Source organism: Anastrepha ludens, chromosome 2, assembly GCF_028408465.1.
Source record: "Anastrepha ludens isolate Willacy chromosome 2, idAnaLude1.1, whole genome shotgun sequence".
Classification (NCBI taxonomy): domain Eukaryota; kingdom Metazoa; phylum Arthropoda; class Insecta; order Diptera; family Tephritidae; genus Anastrepha; species Anastrepha ludens.
In genome coordinates this window covers 164417488-164440110 of record NC_071498.1, presented here as the reverse complement: position 1 = coordinate 164440110, position 22623 = coordinate 164417488, and the positions used below count along the sequence as shown (strand labels likewise).

The following is a 22623-nucleotide window of genomic DNA, read 5'->3' as shown; positions in this document are numbered from 1 at the left end:
TTCACACAAATTTAGTTAATTTTTTCGGTTGGTGCGAGAAGTTTTTGCCTCGATTAGTTTGTGGTTACGTTGTCCATAAATTTATAGATTCGGATTAAATTCATTTATAGTGTTTAATAAAATTTAGCAAAATAAAGCAGTGATTGCTTAAGGCTTCGTTAAAAAGTAAATAGTGGCCTTTCGATTCGACTCAAATATTTTGGCATTAAGGAACAAATAATAATTTTTCCAAAGCTAAATTACAAAAACAAATATGGCTATGATGATCGGAAAGCAATTCAACCGCCTGCCTGGACCATGCAAGATGGCTCCAGTCTTGGTTAACCATTTCACCACCGCCAATAGAGAAATCACTCACCCATTGCAAAAGAAGCTTAATATTGTGTGTCCGGAAGAAGCGGTTGCATGCATAAAATCTGGTAAGCTTCGCACTGCGGTCTCTAAATCATTTAATATATGCATAATATGTATAGATTTGAAAGAGGTCGGGAGGTTCGGCTGGCCACTGGAAGGGCCGGAATTCGAGCCGACGTCTGGAGGTTATGTAACTTTAATGCTGACACTTTTCGTGTGAACACTCAAACTAGGACAGCGAAAGGCATTGAGAAAGTATAATAGAGTAGATGAAAGGGCATTGGTTTGCTTATGTAAATAAGTGCAAATATTGAAATTATGCAAATAAAGCAGAATGTTAACTGAAACTGAATTAAGCAAGACAAAACGCTCACCAAAAGCACTACAACTGAATGCAAATTATATTTTGGCTCCTACTTTAAAAGGCATTAATCAACTGATTGCCTAATTAGATGCTTTTCGAGTAGAATTTTGAGTTTTAACAAATTTATATATTTTTATTATTATGTATGCCCCTTATATGGGAGCAACTATCCACGTGATCTCGTGTAAATATCAAACATTTTTACTCATAGGTCCTTAAAATTTTGCTTCACAAGGAAAATTGTCATATCGTAATAGGTACTTCCAACAAAAATCTGCAGACATATATATGTACGTACATACATGCATATGTTATTAGCTCTTATGAGGATTCCCAAATATCGCTGGTTGACAATAACAAATCAATTTGCACTTTGGACTCCTTCTGTGTAGCACGCAATATAGTAAAAACAAAATTTCGTTTCACTTAAATAGAAGAGTAAATTTATGTAAATTAATTGTAATTCAAATCTGAGTGTTGCGACTCTGTAATAAATTTAATATATGCGTATATATATGTACATATATTCTTCCATTGTTCATTCCATTATCAGTGACTGACTACATACATACTTAGGAGTAGAATGTACATACATTGGGTTAATTAAACTTTTTTTAATTTGTTGTTTATTTTTCTATATTTATACGCAGATTGGGAAAGTTAAGTTGCATTTTAGAGTATATAATTTGTAAATAATTTCCAATTTATATAAAATATGTAAGAAAACGTATATTAACTCAATTTTACTACTGTAAATGTGCATTATACAATTCTCCAGTGCAATGTTCATTTTTCAATGGTTAGTTGCATTTGTATGTGTGTATACATTATGCATATTTTTACTTTAGATGCGCGCTTATATAATATGGAAACACTTTCAGGCTTGCCACAGAGTCTTAACGCATCACCAGACGTGTATACTAAATTTCAAAGTATTGCTGCTACAACAACAACAACTAAATTTCAAACCACCACACGTGCATAAGCGATTAAACATATTGACCGGCATTCTAAACTTTTTTTAATATACATATGTATGTTCGTACATACACTTACTTAAAATGGCTCGTGATAACGATTACTCCATTTATGAATATGCAGGTCTTCAGTGTTTCATTATCTTTTGTTCCTTTCAATTTCTTACACCAATAAAGCGTTTAATTTTCTTATACAATTCTTTCAACAAACTGGCATGAATGAAAGTATGAGTGCACATAAGTATGTATGGCATGTATGTATGTACATGATTTTTCAATTTACTTTTGATATTTAATACGGTCAACTATTCTGAATAAAAATACTTAAGTTATGTAAACAATTTAGTTCCGCTAAATTTACATATGCATGTCCGTGTAACATAGTAAAAATATAAACAAATCCATTTCAAAAAACCTATTCCTCTCGTTTGCGCTATTTTCTATTGTTTTCGTATATAATTTTAAATCCTAACCTATATACATATAATTGTCGCTTATACCCTTTGCTACGGTTTGACCGAGCTCCTCCTCCTATTAATGGGGTGCATATTAATGTTTTCCGCAAAATGGAGGGGCTTACAGTTTTAATCCGAAGGGCAAATGGTTTTTTATGAGGAGCTCTCTCATGTTGAGGGGCGAGCGCCATTAGAAAAAACTTTTTACATTGTTTGGTATTTCATGGCAGAGTTTTTGAACCCCATTCTATTGCTGCACTTTTCGGGTTAAAACCTATAAAACTGTCAAGCAGCCAATTGCTTTTAAAAGTGAGGATCGTTCTTTTAGATAGTCGCCGCTGCTGTAACGGAACGACGCTTATTTATACTCGGCAAAGAACTGGCATTTCAGTAGCATTCCTCACAAATATATGGAGACTTTCTATGCTGTTGCTATTGGAGTAACAACAAAATTGTCATATTCCCCTTATCGTAAAAAACACAAAAAGATAACTTTAATGAAACTAAATATGAAGAGCCATCACTCAGATTTTGTTGTTTTGCCAATTTATTAAATGGCAGCGCGCTAAAACTTAACTGTGAATGTACTTTTCCTTTATCTCGTTTGTACGTCAAATTATTACAACAGCTGATTGCAGTGGATTTACAAAAATAAATCAGCAGAGCGTCAAAAAAGAGGAAAAAATGCTTGCACCTTCAAATATTTCTTTATTTTCTTTCATTTTGCGAGCCACTGCACTACATGACCCACTTTTGGTTTGTGCTTAAAAATGCAAATCAGCTGATCGATTGGCACCTTTCAAGCCAGCCGCGCATCAAAGTGTTGAACGTTTACGAAATGATCCAGTTTTATATTTGTATACTACTTGATGTCAATAATAACATACTATAAAATGAAAACTATTGCATTTTATTTTCTTAAAAAAAAAATTCCTAAAAAATATCTATAAAAAATAAGTATTTGACCAGACTACATCCTTAAGCAAGAAGCATGTCCCAAGGGATTTTCGAGAAATTCTGTGAACTGTTGCAATATGCAGTGGTTAGCAATACATCCACAAAAATTAATCTACCCGTTCACATATGACAGATTAACTGCAAAATTGGCAATCAGCTGTCAAGACTGTTTTGAAAGGTTTTTCTTCATTAAAATTATTTTGGTGGAATATTTCGGTGTTTTTTGGTTATTTTGTTGTTATTAACGATATGAAGAAAAGACAAGGAGAAGGAATAGGTAATTTAATCCGCAATTGGCTGCTAATAATAAACAGTTGTAGCCCAGGCATATTAGGTTTCACCTCGGAATGAAAGATAATAAGCTGGAAATTGGTAAAAACCTTTGTTTGGTCGCCCTAAATATTGTATCAAAAGTCACAAATGCTATTGTGTCCGCGTCCGGTCACAAAAAACGATTTTTCGCGAATATCTCGGTTCCTATTGCTTAAATGATAATTTCACCTATCATGAAAGTTGTAGAGTAATTATTTATATTTAATAATTTAACTATAGTATATTATTAATTCTGGATTATCTATTTTAATTATATTTTAAAATAAAAAGACAGTAAGGAAATATATTTTAGATATACCTTTATTTATCATTAAATATGGCATTTTATACATTTATTAAAAGGGAGTTTAGATATTAAAATAATTTGTGAATCGAATGAAATAGCGAATGGAAGCTAGTTATCTTCTTCTTGTTGTCACTCTAAAATATTCAATTCATTGTCATCATTGACCCCTTTTTTTACCTAATTTCACTGGGCTATTGGAGGAAATCCGTAAACGACGTTTGCTGAGGTTTCAAAAAATTATGGCAGCGATATGCATGCGAAATTCGATATTACATTTTATAGTAAGTAATAAGAGGACAAAACGTTTATGAACACACGCTTTTTTCTGTAAAATGAATCCCTAATTGATAATATTTAACAAAAATTGTATTAGAATTATGTTTAAAGACCTGTTTGCTTTGCCGCCATCCATTTCATTTAGTTCTTATTCGGCGTTCCTCCTTACATTCGTAATAATATAATAATTATCGATAACACAGAAAACTCAGGGATGTGTATCAAAAAGTATATTTATAATCTGAAATAATCTCATATTTCGAGTGACCAATTTTGTATGGGTAATCTGGCTTTTAAATTACGAATTGGGAGTTAAGCTCGAAAAAGTAGATAATCTACTTATATGTGAACCTATTATAAGATAGAGTATTACTTAATCTCTCAAAAGCACGCTTATTTACAGGTTGATAATTTTTTTGCTAAATTCTATAGTCATTTGTGCAACAGCTTTGTTGTACCGTTGTCTATTCCCATTTTTTCGCCTTGAAGATAAGGGCAAACAATCAAACCAAATTGGCGCAGATATGGTGCAGTGAGTTCTCTATTGAAAGTTTGTAAACTTTTTTTTTTCAAGCTAAAAGTTCACTGCTGTACCACTGTACAGAAATTTATATTTTGTTCGGCCTTATCGCTATATTTTATTTTTTATAAGTGTTATTAGCACGCGCCTTTCTTTTTCAATGATATTTTTGCGAACACATGTGTATATATGTATGTATGTATGTATATCTAGTTTTTGCATACAGGTTTATTTGTTGCGAAAAACTGTAAGGAATGAGTTGCGATTCTATGTATTGCCAAACAAATGCTTTCGAATGCCAAAACTAAATAATTCTTGACAACTCAGCGGGTATGACGTACATATGGTATGCCATATAGTACATAATTTAAGACAGTCAGGGGAAAAAGGTCATAATTTGCAGTGTCATTGTCAATTTGCGATGGCTTATGAAACTTTTAAAATAATTTGCAAAGAAAATACATATAAGTACATATTTACATAGACGAAGGCATTTAATACTCTCTACTACTTTTTCTTTAAGATTTTTGACCAATTCCATTTTATATCACCATAAACTGCTTCATACCGGGAGAAAGGCTTATCGATTCTTATCAAGTTTAGACTCCCGCTAATACAAAACTTTCAAGTTTTTGATGCAGAATTTGTTTTTTTTTTTAGCTACCTGATTAGGCTATATTTATGGCAGTTAGCCCGGATATTGGAAATTAAATAGATGAACTTGCCCATTTAACATCGGCTAACAATTCTAAAATAGTTATCAGTTAGTAAAAATCGTATGGAGAACGGAAGACGTGACGATGATTTCGGATCGAATCCGCCGTCAAATGGGGAGCAATTTTCTCGATCTGCTATACCTTTTTTAATAAAATAGAAGCTAAGATTATTACAATACTTGTAATTGTTGTTAAGGTTAGAGCTATAATAGTTATTGAGAAAAGTATCTTACCTCTAAACCTTTAAACAAATTACAGACCTTAGGTAGGTAGGGTGGCTGTCGCCATGACACACTTAGGCCTGTCGTAGACACATTATAATGCCACTGGAACTTATTTACGCTATAGATTCCTTTTTAAACCATCCGGTAGCTTTAATAAACGAGCAAAGCTTCGTTAGTTTTAGATGTGCTATGTCCCCTATATCAGTTTAAAAAGCCGTACCAAGAGTGCTGAACTTGAGTACCAAGAGTAGATAAGCTTTCACACTCACATAAAAGGTGTCTGACTGTTTGTTCTTCTTCTGTGTTCTAAGACAGCTTCTACAGAAATCATAGTATGGGAGTCCTAACCTTCTGGCGTGGTTGCCTATTAAACAATGACCAGTTAATACCCTTATCGTGTTTCGAATAACTTTCCTGTTAAATCTTAACAAGCTTTTTGCTCGACCGCTGTTCCATATCAGCCATGTCTGTCTGCTTAGTTCGCAAATTGAGCTAACTTGTATTTACCTTGAAGATGGTTTCCCTATCGTTTAGTAGTTTACCAGTGGCTATAGGCATATGTATCAGCGACTTATCCACTTGGATAACAAGAGTTGTATCGATTCGAGCAAATTCATCTGCCTGGGAGTTCCCTGTTATATTCGAAACAATCGAAAATGTGCTTAAAAATTGGGTTGAATGGCCTACTGTATAGCCAGTCGTGGCAGTCATTTGAACGATATTATTTTTCATTCATAAATGACAATGTTCAATCTTCAAAATAAAAAAAAAATTTTGAAAAAATATTGCTTAGTTTTTTTTTATAGCCGATTCAAAAAGCAAATTTTACATGGCCTACCCTATATAATTTACTTTAACAATAAGCTCGATATTCCATTCCTCTTTCGAAGGAAATACTGTGACGAAGGATTTATCTAAGTTGATATCCTTGGTCTTACAGAAATTCGTTGTACCAGGAATGCAGCGGAATTTTTCTAAAATTGAAGAGTACCATCTACAGTTCGTTCTGGGTAGATCGATTTCACTTAATCTGAGCGCTGACTTGGCAGCTGTTTGCTTACCGAATTGCTCTATTAGTAATAGGTTAAGCATAATTTTTAATGCCTCAGTGGGTGTGGTCCTCAGGGCCCCACAGATGCAAAGACTGACCACCATACTAGTATGCGGTGAATTAGGATTGGTCTTACTATCGCTGTGTAAAGCCAATATACGATAGAAGGGGAACTTAGTCCTATTAACTATTTACTAGAGTAGAGTGCTATTGTCGCTTTTTTTACTCTATCTTCGACATTTGACTTCCATCTGTTTTTTCGTCTATTATTAGATCTATGTAGCAGACCTCATCATTAAATGGCAGTGCCGTTCCACCCAGAGTCGGAGGAGTTATTTCAGGAATTGTATGTTTCCTAGTAAATAAGATGAGTTCAGTTTTGTTAGGGTTGATGCTTAGCCCATTTGCTTTTGACCAGTTTTCAACCATGTTTAGTGAATCCTGCATGATTTTGCAAAGTGTATTGGGAAATTTCCCTCTTACTACCATTGCAACATCATAAGAATAGGCTACGATATGTTGCCCTTTCTCCTCTAGGCCCTTCAGCAAGAAATTTATTGCCAGCACCCAAAGGAGAGGAGACAGCACTCCGCCTTGAGGTGTTCCTCTACTGACTCTTTTCTTGATCAACGAGTTCCTTAGGGTTGCGAACACAAATCTGCTCATGAACATGTTTTTGATGAACTCAACCAGAGCCTCGGAGATCCCGAAATCAGGCAGTGCCTTTATTATGGTATGCGGTGGGATGTTGTTGAATGCGCCCTCGATAACAAGGAAGGCTACCAGTGTGTATTCCTTATTATATGTAGATTACACGCATTATTACAGACATTAAAATAATAAAAATTAAAATTTAAAGAAAATACAAATTTGAATAATTTACTTCACACCTTTATAAAGTTTACTTAAAAATAATTCCAAAAATATGAAAAATTTATATATTATACATATGAATGCAATCCATTAAATCTTAGCAAAAAAGAAAGAAAATCAATGAGAATCTTATTGGAGAAATAATAAAATGATAGCATAGTTCATATAAAATCAAATTAAAAATAGACACACCCAAGTCACTGTAGACCTCCAATGAAAATTCAGAAATAGATGCACATACATACGCACATATAGTATTTACCCATGTGCATATGTATGTGTGTAACAGTGTACTTTTATACTATGTAGCAAGATTATTAAGTTTGTCTGTGCAAACTTGTTTACAGTGGAACACTCGTGCATGCGGACTTTGAAATTGTAGTCATAAGGTCTAACAAAGGATTATGCAAAGCTTCTTATAAATAAAAATTATTTGGTTTGTGAATGTATGCAACGCTAAAACTTTAGAACGGTGTGCAATCCGACTCATTCTTTTTTTTTTTTTTGTATTTATAGTTATTGCATTGTCCTGATGGAAAATAATTTTTTTTCTTTTGCAAACTGGGTATTTTTTCACGAATTTTTTCCTTCAGCTGGTCTAAAAGGTTACAATAATATTCAGAATTTATTGTTTTACCAATTTGCTAGTCATCCACAAACAAAATTCCTTTCGCATCCCAAAAAAACTGATGCTAACACCTTCTTGGCCGATTTCTGGACACAAAATCGTTTCGGAACCGAAGAACCAGGTATACATGACACTTTAGCCTCTTGTTTTGATTTAGTATCATGGAGATAGATCCAAGTCTCATCCGTAGTGATTAATCGACGCACCAAATCCACTTTATCCTTTCGAAAACGCTCTTAATGTTGCATTCGAATGTGTTTTTGTTCCATTGTTAGCGAATGCGGCACCTATTGTGTTACACCCAATACTTTAGTCAAAATATTGCTTACACTGATCAATGAGATGCCTAGGGCTTCTATTAAATCTGTTTCAATTACTCGACAATTTTCCAATATGACATCCTGTATTTTTTCTATGATTCCTGGTATCGTTGCTGTTTTTGGACGACCTTGACGGAGCGTTTTCAAAGTTTGTACGACCAGGTTTAAATTCAGCAACCCATCTCTCTACTTTACGAATTGATGGCGAAAGGTTTTTTATACACTTTCAACATTCGTTAAATTTCGTTTGCCTATAAACCTTCCAAAAATAAAAGTTCAATCACTGCGCGGTACTTGACTTTTTCCATTGTAGAAAATTCTGTGATACGTCGATACTAAATGGCTTATAAACAAAGAGTGATTTGACAGATTGAAACGAAGCTTCACAGAGGTTCATATGAAGACATAAGAAAAAATATAATAGTATTCTAGTAGCAATGCCCTCTTACCAAACCTTAAAATTTATTTAACATCCTAGTCCGTTCCGCATTAGAAATTTTACAAATTGCATTCAAAGGTATAATAATTAAGTTACTGGAGATAAGATGAATGGTTGAGAAAATAAGGCCGGATGAAATTGATGCCATCATTTGTGCAGGAATCCCTGATTCCGCTACCGTCCCAGAGTTGTACAAAATAGTGAAACCTGTGATTTATGGATCGAGTGGCAATAACAACCAGGAATCGAAATGTTTGATGGGAAACAAATAGTCGAGATGTTATCCGCGTACTTTATTGGCTGACATAATTACAGGTTATTATGGTTATCCTTTGAAACTTCCCCGTTTTGTAGAAGATAACGGCAAAACGATAACCTTAAAGGTTATAAAAAATGTTGTAGTTGTTGTAGCAGCATAAACATTTTCCTTACATATGCGGGGAATGCTCCTGGAGTGGCAGCTCTTTACAGGATATAAATCCTGGTCACTCCGATAACGAAGAACCGGCTGTCGTGAGAACGTAAAAACGTTCATCGTAGACGATAGCAGCTGGATTGTTCCATATTCTCCGCTGCATTCCACAATATTCAAAACATTTTGCAAGAGGTAGATAGGTATATGGCAGTATTTTGCATCGCAACTCCTAATACCAAACTCTCAACGAAGGGACTGGCAGGCCCCCATGAGCATATACATGGAGGTGCACGATAAAAAAATTTTCAGGCACATAAATTAAAAGTCAATCTCTCCAACGCATTCGAATATTCATTCTTGAATTCAATATTAAAAGTAGCACGGGCGACGCATGACACCTAGTACATAGTACCTACATATAAATATTATAAATTTCAAGTGTATTGCCAACTGTGCTAATAATCCTCGACATTCCTACAAACGTGGGTTGTGGGAAAAACGCAAAGCATTTTATTATTATTTTTTTTTTTTTGAAGAGTCTGATGCAAGAATTAGTATGCAAGGTGGAGTCCAAAATAAACAAGACTGGCGTCATAAAAATGTTTTTGATGGCGCCAACTTGTTAACGAGTTACTGCGTTGGAAGGCACATCCCTAGCTGACTTCCAGTGAAGGCTTGGTGACATTCGGTTGAGTGGAAGTGAAGTTATTGCGTCTAAAGAGTCAGTATATTTGTGTCATCGATACAAAAATGAGTTTTCAACAAAGAGCTAATATCAAATTTTGTTTTAAAATCGGTAAAACGTTTACGGAAACATTTGAATTGATGGAAACAGTTTATGGTTGTCCATCTCGCGCCAGAGTTCATGAGCGGCTTACATGTTTCAGAGATGGTTGTGAGGACATAAATGACAAAGAACGGCCCGTATGTTCAGTAATCACCGAAAACTCCTTCGAAGTTGTTCGTAAATTTATCAAAAATGAACCGAAATCATCGTTGAAATTCATGGAATCAAAGTTGAATATCTCCAAAACAGCGATTTATCGCATTCTAACTGATCATTTGGGCTTACGAAAGGTCTGTGCACGTTTCACTCCGCACAAGTTAACTGAAAACCAAAAATTGTTCAGAATTCAACATTCGAGAATTCAAAGACGAGAACTTCTTTTACAACATTGGAACTGGTGACGAAACGTGGTTTTTTAACATGAACCTGAAACTAAGCGTCAAAATGACGAATGGAAGGCTCCAGACGAGCCACCATCCAAAAAATCGCGTTTGGAGAAGTCAAAAATCAAGTCGATGCTCATTTGTTTTTGCGATTCCATGGGAATTGTCCAGAAGGAGTTCGTACCAACGGGCCAAACCGTCAATGCAATTTCCTATCTTGGCACTCGTCTAATTCATCCTGAATACCGCGAAAGAGGAGGCTGGCGCTTATTGTATGATAATGCACCATCTCATCGATCCACTCGAGTGATTGATTTTTTGAGATCGGATTTTAACCATCAATAACTCACAGTATTCGCCTGATATGGCTCCCTGTGACTTCTACCTATTCGGAAAATTGCATTTGACCATGAAAGGAAAACGTTTTGCGTTCGTAGAGGCCATCCAAAAGGCTTGTACCGACATCCTGAAGGACATTCCGGTCAATGACCTGAAACACTCGTTCGAAAAGCTTTTAGATCGCGACAAACAGTGTATCGAGGCCAGAGGGTACTATTTTCCTTAAATAAACTCGAAGTTATCAAAACAAAGTTTCTGTCGTTTCTATGTTAGCTCAGTCTTGTTTATTTTGGACTTCACTTTGTATACTGTGGGCAAAAAGTAAGGTGAATTTGGTTGTAAAATGAAAAATCTTTATTTATTCTTGTAAATCAATTTCATCCCCTTCAAAATAATCGCCTCTCGATGAAATACACTTATGCCAACGATTTTTCCAATCCCCAAAACATGCCAAATAGTCCATTTCCGGTATAGCCATCAGCACCTTCTTCGACTCAGCTTTTATCTTCTCAATCGACTCGAAACGCGTTCCCCGGAGTGGTCTCTTGAGTTTTGGGAATAGGCAGAAGTCACACGGAGCCAAATCAGGCGAATACGGTGGTTGCGGAGCGATATGCGTGGAATTTTTGGCGAAATGGTCACGAAGAACGAGTGCCGTGTGAGACGGTGCATTATCGTGATGCAAAAACCAAGAGTTGTTGGCCCATAATTCTGGTCTTTTTAGACGAATTGCTTCACGTAAACGACGCATAACGCTTAAATAATATTCCTTATTAACAGTTTGGCCAGGTGGAAGGAATTCATAGTGCACCACACCACGAAAATCGAAAAAAACTGTCATCATGACCTTTATTTTTGAACGACCTTGACGTGCTCGTTTCGGTCTGGTCTCGCCTTTAGCACGATATTCGCTTGATTGGTCGGTTGTTTCAGGGTCGTAAGCATAAATCCAAGTCTCATCTCCCGTAATGATGCATTTGAACTTGTCCTGATAGTCTGAAAGCATTGTTTCACACACATCAATGCGACGACTTTTTTCCAAGACATTGAGAGTTTTCGGTACCAAACGAGATTTGACTTTTCGTAGGCCCAAATGGTTTTCACAGATCCTTCTGATATTCCGATCATATCAGTAAAGTCTTTAACAGTCAACCGACGATTTTTGAGCACTAACTCCTTCACTTTATTGACGTGTTGGTCATCGGTTGACGTCGATGGTCGTCCGGAGCGCTCCAAGTCATCAACACGTTCTCGACCCTCTTTGAAGTCTTTGTACCACCTATACATTTTTCCGCGACTTGGTCGAATCACCAAATGCCTTCTGCAACATGCTAAGCGTTTCCGCAGCCGAAATTTCATTCCGCAAACAAAATTTGATGGCACTTCTCTGCTCAATCAAATCAAACATTGTAAAAATCGAAAAATGCGCTATTGGTCGTTTGGTAAACACAAGCGTAAATATATTACTGATAATGACATGCACATGAAAGTTGACCCAGATGTTATTAACAGTGCTGCCAACTCATGAAAAAATAACTAGAGCGAAATTTAATCCCGCGAAGTTTGACAAATAAATTCACCTTACTTTTTGCCCACAGAGTAGGTCGCCAATTTATGTTATTAAGGCTTTTTCAAAAATTGCTTGCTTTGCTCTGCCAGCCGACAGGCGCAAACGAGTATCGATGCGAAAGAATTTTTTAAATGATTATTTTACAGCGTTTTAAACATTTCTAAAATCGAGTTTTTTTCACTTATTTTAGTAAACGAGTTTAATAATGCTTGAGGTATTTATTTGAGCTTACTATAACGTGGCTGTCGGGGACCAGTCTGCTACTTTTTATTAGAAAGCATCTAATTATTTTTTTTTGCATACTGCAGCTTGAAGCGGTCAGTATAATTTATGTTTATATACAGTTCTGCTTTGACCGTCTCAATGAGCCACTTTGTAAGCAATGCAATAAAGCGTATCAAATGGATACTCGTCGTATACAGATATGGTTATCAAAATGAGTACGCTGCCTTTATCTATCGATTTCCTTGTGCCGCTCAGAAAAATTTAATGCTATTATTACAATTTTTTTGTTTTTTTTTTACAAATGGCGTTAATGTTTCGTAGTGAATTTATAGGACCCGTTATATTAAGTTGCGTTATTGATTGCATAGATTCATAAAGTATAAATTTGAGTGGTCCCAAAAACAGCTCATTTGCAGATAACTCTTGCATTTGAACTAATAAGTGAAAAATATTGAAGGTAACGTAAGTAGCGAATTAAATAGTTCAGTTGAGCAGCGGAGGTTTGTTGTCAATCTTCGAAAATCAAAAAAAAAAAAAAAAATCGTATAAATTTATCGCTCGTCCAATGGCCCAAAAATTTCGTTACTTTTATACCCTTAAGCCCAAAAAATCCACAGAAGGACGCGGTGGCACAAAGAAAACAACTTGCATTACTGATAATTGTGACTCTCGCCAAGGGGATTACCATCGCTGCTCAAAGTGCAATAAGGGCTTTGGAGGCAATCTTTCAAGGGGCATGGTACAATTTTTTTTATTTCTCTGAACTTTCGACAGATCTCTTTATCCGCAAACTGGAGTTTGAGGGTCGTGCCAGGGCAATCTTTCCAAGTAGACAGAATTAGAACAAGTTTTTGTTTTTTCTTTCTAACACCTGACAAATTGGTATTACGCTCGCTTGCATAAGCAGATCTGTAACCTTCCTGCACATACATATGTGAATTTTTTCCCCGCCTGTCGCTAGCGTCAGTTGCTGTCAAGCAGTGTGAACGTAACATGGTATTTAGTGCTCTCATCGGTTTTTCAATACAAGCTAAATGACGGAACGATTGGAGCAGCGTTACTGCATCAAATTTTGCAGAAACTTGGCGATAGCTAGGTGGAAACCATTCGAATGATTCGGACGGCTTTCCGTGACGATACTGTGGGCATCACACATATTAAGGAGTTCAATCGGTTTAAAAACCGTCGCACATCGGCGGGGAGCGAGCCACGCTCTGGTCGGCCATCAATATGCCGAAATGAGCATGTCATTGCCGTGTGACTCTCGGCTCACTCCATTGTGACCGAAGATTTGGCCTTGAAGAGAGTTTCGGCTAAATTTTTGCCGAAGCTGCTGACGGCGGAGCAAAAGGAACTTCGTATTGAAGTCTCACAGGACATGCTGGACTCCATAAACAGTGATCTTGACTTCATGAACAGCATTATCACTGGTGATGAGTCTTCGGTGTACGGGTACGACCCGGAAACCAAAATGCAGTCGTCACAGTGGAAACATTCCAAGTCACCAAGACGTATTCAAAAACCGACGATAGCACTAAATATAATACCTTGTTACGTTCACACTGCTTGACAGCAACTGACGCTAGCGACAGGCGGGAAAAAAAATCACATATGTGCAGGAAGGTTACAGGTCTGCTTATGCAAGCGCGCGTATGAAAAATTAGTTAGGTGTTAGAAAGAAAAAACAAAGTCGGATACTTTTCTAACAGACCTCGTATGTGTATATGGAAGATGTTCTTATATGGACAGGTGTTAATATAAATTGGCATTATAAGAATTAAATTAGCCTAAGACCTGCTTATATTATAATACAATGACTGCATTATTGCTTTGTAATTTTACATGGAACTGAATGTATTATCTTTGAAATGTAACAGAAGTGAAAACAAACAAGCTTCCTGGGCTATCGTCAGGCAAACTGTAAATCGGTAATTGAGCGAATTAAGGGGTAACTCGCTCACATGTCTCGTTCTCACCAAATATGCTAATTAGCTAATACTTTTTATGTGTATGTGCATGTGTGTGTAACGAAAGAATGCAAATTGGACTATTTAGTATTATTAACATATCATAATGTGTGATAAAATTATATTGTCATTCGAAGCTCATATTGATAAGCTGGTAATATATAGATACAATGCAATTTATGGCGAAATAAATCGATTGATTAGAGTAATTTGGTCACCGATTATCGTTGGTTTATCAGCTTATCAAGCCACGCCCACACTTTTGCTCACTTCACATTGTTTATGGCGTTCTGCGATTGTTTCGGTTGCTATTAATAACGAGTATGCACCCGATTTCTCTCCCTGCCATTCTCTTATGCAATTGCAATTACAATCACATGCTTACAAACACTTTTACAATGTATGAATTACCGTTGGAGGGTGTCTCATAAAATCACAACATTCTGTTGCCTCTACATTTGACTGTTACACATGACTACATATGTACATACATAACATATACATATACAGTTGCTTAGCCGATAGCCCAGGTCGCTAGTGCGATTACATTAGAATAATCTGTGATTTTAATTATATTTTAATAAATAAATAATAATATGTTTGCAAAGTATGTAGACATGCTGGCAATATTAGCGGCAATGGTTGCTAGGTAGAGGCAATTCAACATGCCATGTTATTAAAAAAACAATTCCGAAATTTAAAGATAACAATTTGTTGAATATTATTTAATTAGTTCACACCAAAATTAATGAATAAAAAAACTCTTAAAGCTGGGCTTAGCTTGTACCAAATAATAATTGGCGCGTGCACTTCTGTTAGGTTTTTGGCCAATTTTTCTTCCTAAAGGGTGTTTTTTTAGAGGTTAGGTTTTCAAGATGAAATAAAACGTATATAATTTAATGTTATGGCCAAGAGTTTAGCTTTATTATAAAGATAAGGGTTTGCCATTGTGTTTTAAAAATGATTTCGGGCAAGTGGCCGCCGCGGCTGGCTCGAATAAATTCCAGCCGAGAGGCCCAATTTTCGACCACTTTTTGCAGCAATTGGGGCCGTATGTCAGCAATAACGCGCCGAATATTCTCTTCCAAGACGTCAATCGTCTCGGGCTTATCTGCGTAGACAAGCGACTTCACATAGCCCCACAAGAAATAGTCCAGCGGTGTTATATCGCACGATCTTGGAGGCCACGCCACAGGTTCACGGCGCGAGATAATGCGCTCACCAAAAGTTTCCTTCAATAAATCGATTGTTGCGTTGGCTGTATGGCATGTAGCGCCGTCTTGTTGGAACCAAAGGTCGTCCACATCAACATCGTCCAATTCAGGCACGAAAAAGTCATTAATCATGGCTCTATAGCGCTCTCCATTGACTGTACCATTATGGCCGGCTTCATTTTTAAAGAAATATGGACCAATGATTCCCTCTGCCCATAGAGCACACCAAACAGTGACTTTTTGAGGATGTAACGGCGTCTCAGCAATGGCTTGTGGATTATGTTCACTCCAAATGCGACAATTTTGCTTATTGACATACCCATTCAACCAAAAGTGAGCTTCATCGCTGAACAAAATTTTCTTGTGAAAATCGGGATCGGTGGCCATCTCGTTTTGGGCCCATTCACCGAACGTGCGACGCGCTTGATGGTCGTTCGGCTTCAATTCTTGAACGAGTTGGATTTTGTAAGCCCGCAAACCAAGATCTCCACATCTCCAATTGCTGCGCGCAATGGCGGATGGACTCATTCGGGTCTTCTTCGATACTCTGCTCCACCGCAGCAATAGCGTCTTCGGTGCGCACTGTACGACGTCTCTGAGGATGCGTATTATCCACTAGAGCAAACGTGGTGCGAAACCGATCCATGGTTAATCGAATTAATGACTCTGATGGACGATTATGTCGACCGAATATTGGACGCAGCGCGCGATGCGTCGCGCGAACCGAACCATTATATTCGTAATAAATTTGCACGATTTGCAAACGTTGTTCAGGTGTAAGTCAATTCATTATGAAATGGCAAACCAAACTGAGCATAAATCAAGTGACAGCTGTCAAAAAGACCATCTACGAAAAAAGTAGTGCCAACTTGAAAACCTAACCTCTAAAAAAACACCCTTTTTTTGTGTTATGCTTCGTTATGTTTTTCCACAAATGGAGGGATCTTCACTTTTTAACCGACTCCGAATGGCAAATAATTTTTGTGAAGAGCTTTTTCATCGCAGAAATACACTCGGAGGTTTGCCTTTGGAACTAGCTTATATCTAAATTAATATGTTTTTTAATCGCATTTATTTAAGTTTAGACGTGGAAACATCGCTCAAATAGACAAATGTTCTATACTTTCTCAAAACTTCAATTTATGGTAAAAACTAATGATTCTAAGAGTTGTAACATTGAAAGATATGGAACATCAAATATTTTTATGAAAACGATTTATTATCTAAAATTTCATAATTTATGCTTCAAACGAAATATTAGTTAGAAGGAAAAGAAATCCATTATTTTCTCGGTAGATGGCTGTAGTGATCGATATCTCGTAAAGTATCGATTAAACAGTTTAAAGTTTATGTTCGTTGTCAAGATGACATCTCACACTAACAAAAAAATATTTTGCTGTTTTTTGTTTATTCCATTCAGTTGTGAGTTACAGGGTGTCAACAATGGAAATCAACAAAGAGAAAGTTCGGTACATTTTACAGTTTTTCTTTGATAAAGGTGAAAATACAAGCCAGGCTGAAAGCCGCTGAAATTGTGAATCGTGTTAATGGCCCGATACTGTAATAGCCAATTACGTGCGATTTTGGTTTCGACGATTTCATTCAGGCATTTTTGAAGTTAAAAAAATGTCGATAATGTCGATAAAATCACAGAAATAGTCAAAGTAGATCGGCACGCTAGTAGTCGTAGCATCGTCCAGGAGCTAAAGTTGGACCATAAAACAGTTTTAAGGGGTTAAGGTTAGTCAGAGACCTGAAAAAATGATTATTTTCAATATATATTTTTTTTTTTTTGACAGGCAATTCCTTTATTTTACCAAAAAAAAAAACATAGCATTAAGACATCTTGTTTCGACTTGACTTAAGCAAAATTTCAAAACAAAAAATTTATAATTGTAGTTATGGCTATTTCTGTGGAGTCCGTTTCTCCAGAAGTCCTTTGCGGTGATCATCACAAGTCCTTGGATATTCATCTAAAATCAATCGGACAAGACAAATTAGTTTTATTAATAGATAATCTTGTGCCTGATCGAAGTTTTTTGTTTTTCAAAATTAACAATATGGTGGCCTCAGGAAATATTTTTCAGATTTTCAAGAAAAAACCGACAATTAATTGTTAAAAAAAATCGAAATTTTTGAAAAAAAAATCCTTAGATCAGGCACGAGTTTTTATGTTTTTCAAAATCAGTATAAATTTGATTGAAATCTACTAAGCGGTTTTTAAGTTACAGTGATCACCAGTTCAAAAAACATAGTTTTGAGAAAAACGCATTTAAAGTTTCCATCACCGAGCGCCCTTTGTAATTTGTCAAATAACTCGAAAAATATTATTTATATCAAATTTTCACACAATATTTTTAAGATATTATACTTTAAGAAAATGCAAAAAAAATCCAATTTTTCGAAAATTCTGACTACCCCTAACCCATTTGGTCAAAAATTCTACGCAAAACTGTTTGTTTGCTTATCAAAAAGGGAAAAGTCTATAATTTGGACTAAGGTCTACTTTCTTTCAATAATATTTTATGCCTAGCAAGTATTTGTCTATAATTTAACTTGAAGAAAGTAATAAATTGTTTCGGAACTCGTATCAACCAAGCCAGGATTGACATCCCTACAGCTGGCTTACAAATCCGGACACCAACCAATTGCTGTTGTTGTTGCTTTACTTTTTTTTTGCAAGCGCACATTTCAATCATTTTAATTTTTTCAGTTCATACTGTAATAATTAACTTGTTACAATTTTTTTTCAGAATAAATATTATCAATCTTTGAACTTGTATAGGGTGTTTTTTAAGAGCTTGAGAACTTAAAATGTTAAATAAAAGAAATATTGTTGGAATGATTTTTTTTTTATAATCTGTTAGCTAATTTCATGGCATTTATTTTCGAATATGATATCCGGTTGGAAAAAGTGTATAAAAAACCAGGAGTTGTGAATGTACAGGTAAAATTTCAAGTAAATCGTTCAAGATTTTTTGGAATTGATGAGTTCGGCTGACTTGGAAAATGTGTTTAATGTTTCTGAGACGTTACTTAGGCAACGCTAAAATTCAATATCAGTATTTATGATTTTTTGTCGCCTTAAACCTTAAAGTACATAATTTTTATGTCTCTTTCATACTTCCAGAAGCGCCAAAAATGCGCTAAAAGAAAAACTGTTTTTAGAAGGGATAACAATGGAAATAAATATAAAAAATCTTTATACATTGCTTATTAGTACTTAGACTTTATAAAAAAATTTATTTTAATTTTTCTTTACAAAAATTAGTATATAAAAAATCACGTGACCCAAAGCACAATGGAAAAAAGTTGATCCACGGTCTGCATCATTTCTCCTTAAAATGTTAACGGACCTGTAAAAAACTTCTTGTAAAATAAAGTTGTAGTTATAGTCTGTTGAGGCGGATTTTTGAATTTCGATTTTCGAAAATTTTGCAATTTACGGCATTTAGAATAAAAATATGCGTTTTACGTCATAAATGTCACACTTTAATTATGTTTATAAAATTTTTTTATAAAAATATTAAAAATCAAATCTATTGAGAAAACACTTTCGAATATTTAAAAAAAAAACCGCATCGAACAATATTAAAACCTGTTTGAGATATCATGCAGACCGTGCCGAAAAAAGTAGTTTCGAGATAAACGACTTTAAAGTTTGAGCTACAGGAGCGCGCGGACCGCTCCCTACCTAGTGAATGGGATGTAGAAGCTATAATATTGGAAATTTCCGCATGAAAATTTCACAGTATATTCTTAAGATACTATACTATACTAATATATATAAAAAAAAATCGATTTTTTGAAAATTCTGAACGTACATATGTAGCCCCTTAAGCAAAAACAAAGCGTTTTTTTTTAGAATTTCGACTAAGGCCTAGCCCTTTAATTAAAATGCATAGTGTCCCCTCTGGATATCCGTTATACCAAACTTACGTATTCTCTTCATTAAATCCTTAAAAAATAGTCAAAAATTCTCCATGGTTTTAAGTCGGAGTTATAATCAGGTCATACCTATTTCTGAAACAAAATTTGCGTCTTAATAAAATATCTGAACTAATTTGCCTGCACAAAAACGCCAATCAACGAGATTAAACTTTCATCTAGTAACCTATGGTATCTTCTTATTGGATGGCGCGATAATCGCTTACTCGATTTTGACCTTCGGTAACTGCTCAATGCAATAAATTAAAAACGGCACGTTGAACAGGCACGTCCCTATTGCGTTCACCGGTTCGCTTGTTTGCGTACGATATGGCATCTGAACCAAAAATAATAATTTTAGGCTCATAAAATCACTTTTCTCCCAGCAGTCAAAGCCGAATTTTGGTGTTGTTTGCTCAATATTAAGCTTTTGGCGCATTTTCGTTGTCAACAGTTGCTTTTTTACAGGATGCCAGCTAGTAAAATCAGCATCTTACAGACTTCGAAAAAAATTCTCATCTTCCATTTGCTCTATCCTAACGTTTTTGGCGTCTTCATGTGCACTATACGTTCGGATTAGCGATCAATCCTTGCTCGCGCTAGCCTTTCTGATGCGTCTTGAGCCGGTTATGTTCACTCACCTGTACTTCTCATAAATCTTAAATCAAAAATCCAACTGTGGGATTACTAAATTCTACCATGAAACTTAATATGGGCGACTACCACAAACTGGAAAAGAAGCCTGGCGAACATCTGCTCTCGAATGAACCTTAATCTCACCTTCTATACAAATTTAACTAACTTTCCGTTGAAATATTTTTTAGTTTCCCACAAAAATAAATATCTCGGTAACTCTAATAAATTTTAAACCAAATTACAATAAACAGTTAAGTTTTCATTGGCACTTTGATTGTACAACTTTTCTCCTTTTTATATTTCAGGTGACACTGTTTTCGCTTCCGGCGCCGCTGCCACCCCCATCGATTTGCTCAAAGCCATGACAAAGCACGGCAAAGAAAAAAATCTTAAAGATGTCACCGTATGTCACATGCACACCGAAGGCCCAGCCGATTACTGTGCGCCCGAAAACAAGGATATCTTTCGCTCCAACTCTTTCTTCATGGGCGCCAATGTGCGCAAGGCCGTAGCCGAGGGTCGTGGTGATAATATGTCGATTTTCCTACACGAAATTCCACAACTTTTCTACAAGGGCATCGTAAGACCCGATGTCGCGATCGTGCACGTGTCACCACCAGATCGTCACGGCTTCTGTTCGCTTGGTACTAGTGTGGATTGTGTGCGTGCTGCCGCCAATCACTCAAAATTGATTATTGGTAAATATTGAGTCAACTTTTTTTTTTTATTTGCACACTAAATTAAAAAGGGTTTCCAATTTTTGATATTCAGGCCAAATTAACAAGCAAATGCCACGTACATTTGGCGATGCCTGCATTCACTCGTCACACTTCGATTTTGCCGTGGAAGTCGACTCACCTCTGCCACAACATGGCGGCAAGCCACCAAGCGAAGTCGAAAACAAAATTGGCAAATTGATTGCCGATAATTTGATTTGCAATGGCGCCACGCTGCAGATGGGTATCGGTAATATTCCAGATGCTGTGTTGAATGCTTGTCATAACCACAAGGATCTTGGTATTCACTCGGAAATGTTTGCCAACGGTGTGGTGGAATTGGTGAAAAAGGGTTGCGTAAACAACAGCAAAAAGAAGATGCATCAGGGACGTATTGTCGGCTCATTCTTGATCGGGAATCAAGCTTTATATGACTTTGTCAATGATAATCCCTTCATTGGTGAGTGGTGAGCAAAGAATGGAAAATTTCAGCAATCAAAAAAACTTGAACTCTTTCAGAAATGTACGGAATCGATTATGTGAACAATACTAGCGTTATTAAGCAGCAACCAATCATGACTGCCATCAATTCAGCCATTGAAGTCGATCTAACTGGTCAAGTGTGCTCCGATTCGATTAGTACACGTTTCTTTTCGGGTTTCGGTGGTCAAGTGGACTTTATTCGTGGTGCTGCTGAAGGACTTGATGGCAAAGGTGTGCCCATCATTGCACTACCATCCGTAACAAATAAGGGCCAGAGCAAGATTGTGCCCATTTTGCAGCCAGGTTAGTCATTTATACTGCATACCCATGGTCAGTCTTTTATCGATGTTTGTGCTTTTCAGGTGCTGGTGTGGTCACGTCCCGTGCTCACGTGCATTATGTTGTCACTGAGTATGGTATCGCTTCGCTCTTTGGCAAAAATATGCGCCAACGTGCCTATGAACTCATACAAATCAGTCATCCCGATCATCGTGAAAAGCTCGAAAAATCAGCTTTCGAACGCCTTAAAGTGATGCCATCTTGCTGAATATGTTAAAATTACCAAATTTTAGACTTGCTAGCTTAGCATCTCAATACACATAAACAAGCGGTTCTATTCAACTGTTTAACTAATACATTTATATACTCGTATATGTATATGTAACGACCGTTTTTTTTATCAGGAAACATATGTATATGTAGAAAAGCTACAGCTAGTATTGAGCGCAAAATTATATTGTTAAGAGGATCCCTTCGAAAATATAATAATTAAGTAGCGATTCAAAATTAGACAAAAGAAAATAATTATAATTACATGCGTATTGTAAAAATAGAACAACAAATGAAAACGATCATTCCCAAAAACGAAAAATATTAGCATTTTACGTAAAGTTAGCAAACATTTTGTTACTACTAAATATTGGGAAGATCAAATAATTAAAACGAAAATATAACATAAAGAAGAAGGAATGCTGCAACTGTTTCGCATTCGATAGACTCACTTGTATACAAATAATTGGCATTGATGTGATTTTTTTAGGAATCCACAAATAATAAATAAAACACAAATTAAATTTTAAAATATATTTATGTTTTTTTCGCATGCTAGAAGTCGAAAACTCAGAAAAGTATGTACAATGATTGATTATGATTAAATATTTATTTTATATTATATTAACACATGGGCTG

At 35.9% G+C, this 22623-nt stretch overlaps 1 protein-coding gene across 1 annotated transcript; it reads left to right on the top strand.

Moving 5' to 3' along the window:
- Nucleotides 1-22518, top strand: LOC128855760 (4-hydroxybutyrate coenzyme A transferase). Its single transcript, XM_054090921.1, has 5 exons — nucleotides 1-419; nucleotides 20542-20934; nucleotides 21008-21412; nucleotides 21472-21738; nucleotides 21798-22518. Exons 1-5 carry the CDS (start codon nucleotides 254-256, stop codon nucleotides 21980-21982), a joined length of 1416 nt encoding a protein of 471 aa, XP_053946896.1. The 5' UTR covers nucleotides 1-253; the 3' UTR covers nucleotides 21983-22518.
- Nucleotides 22519-22623: the final 105 nt, after the last annotated feature.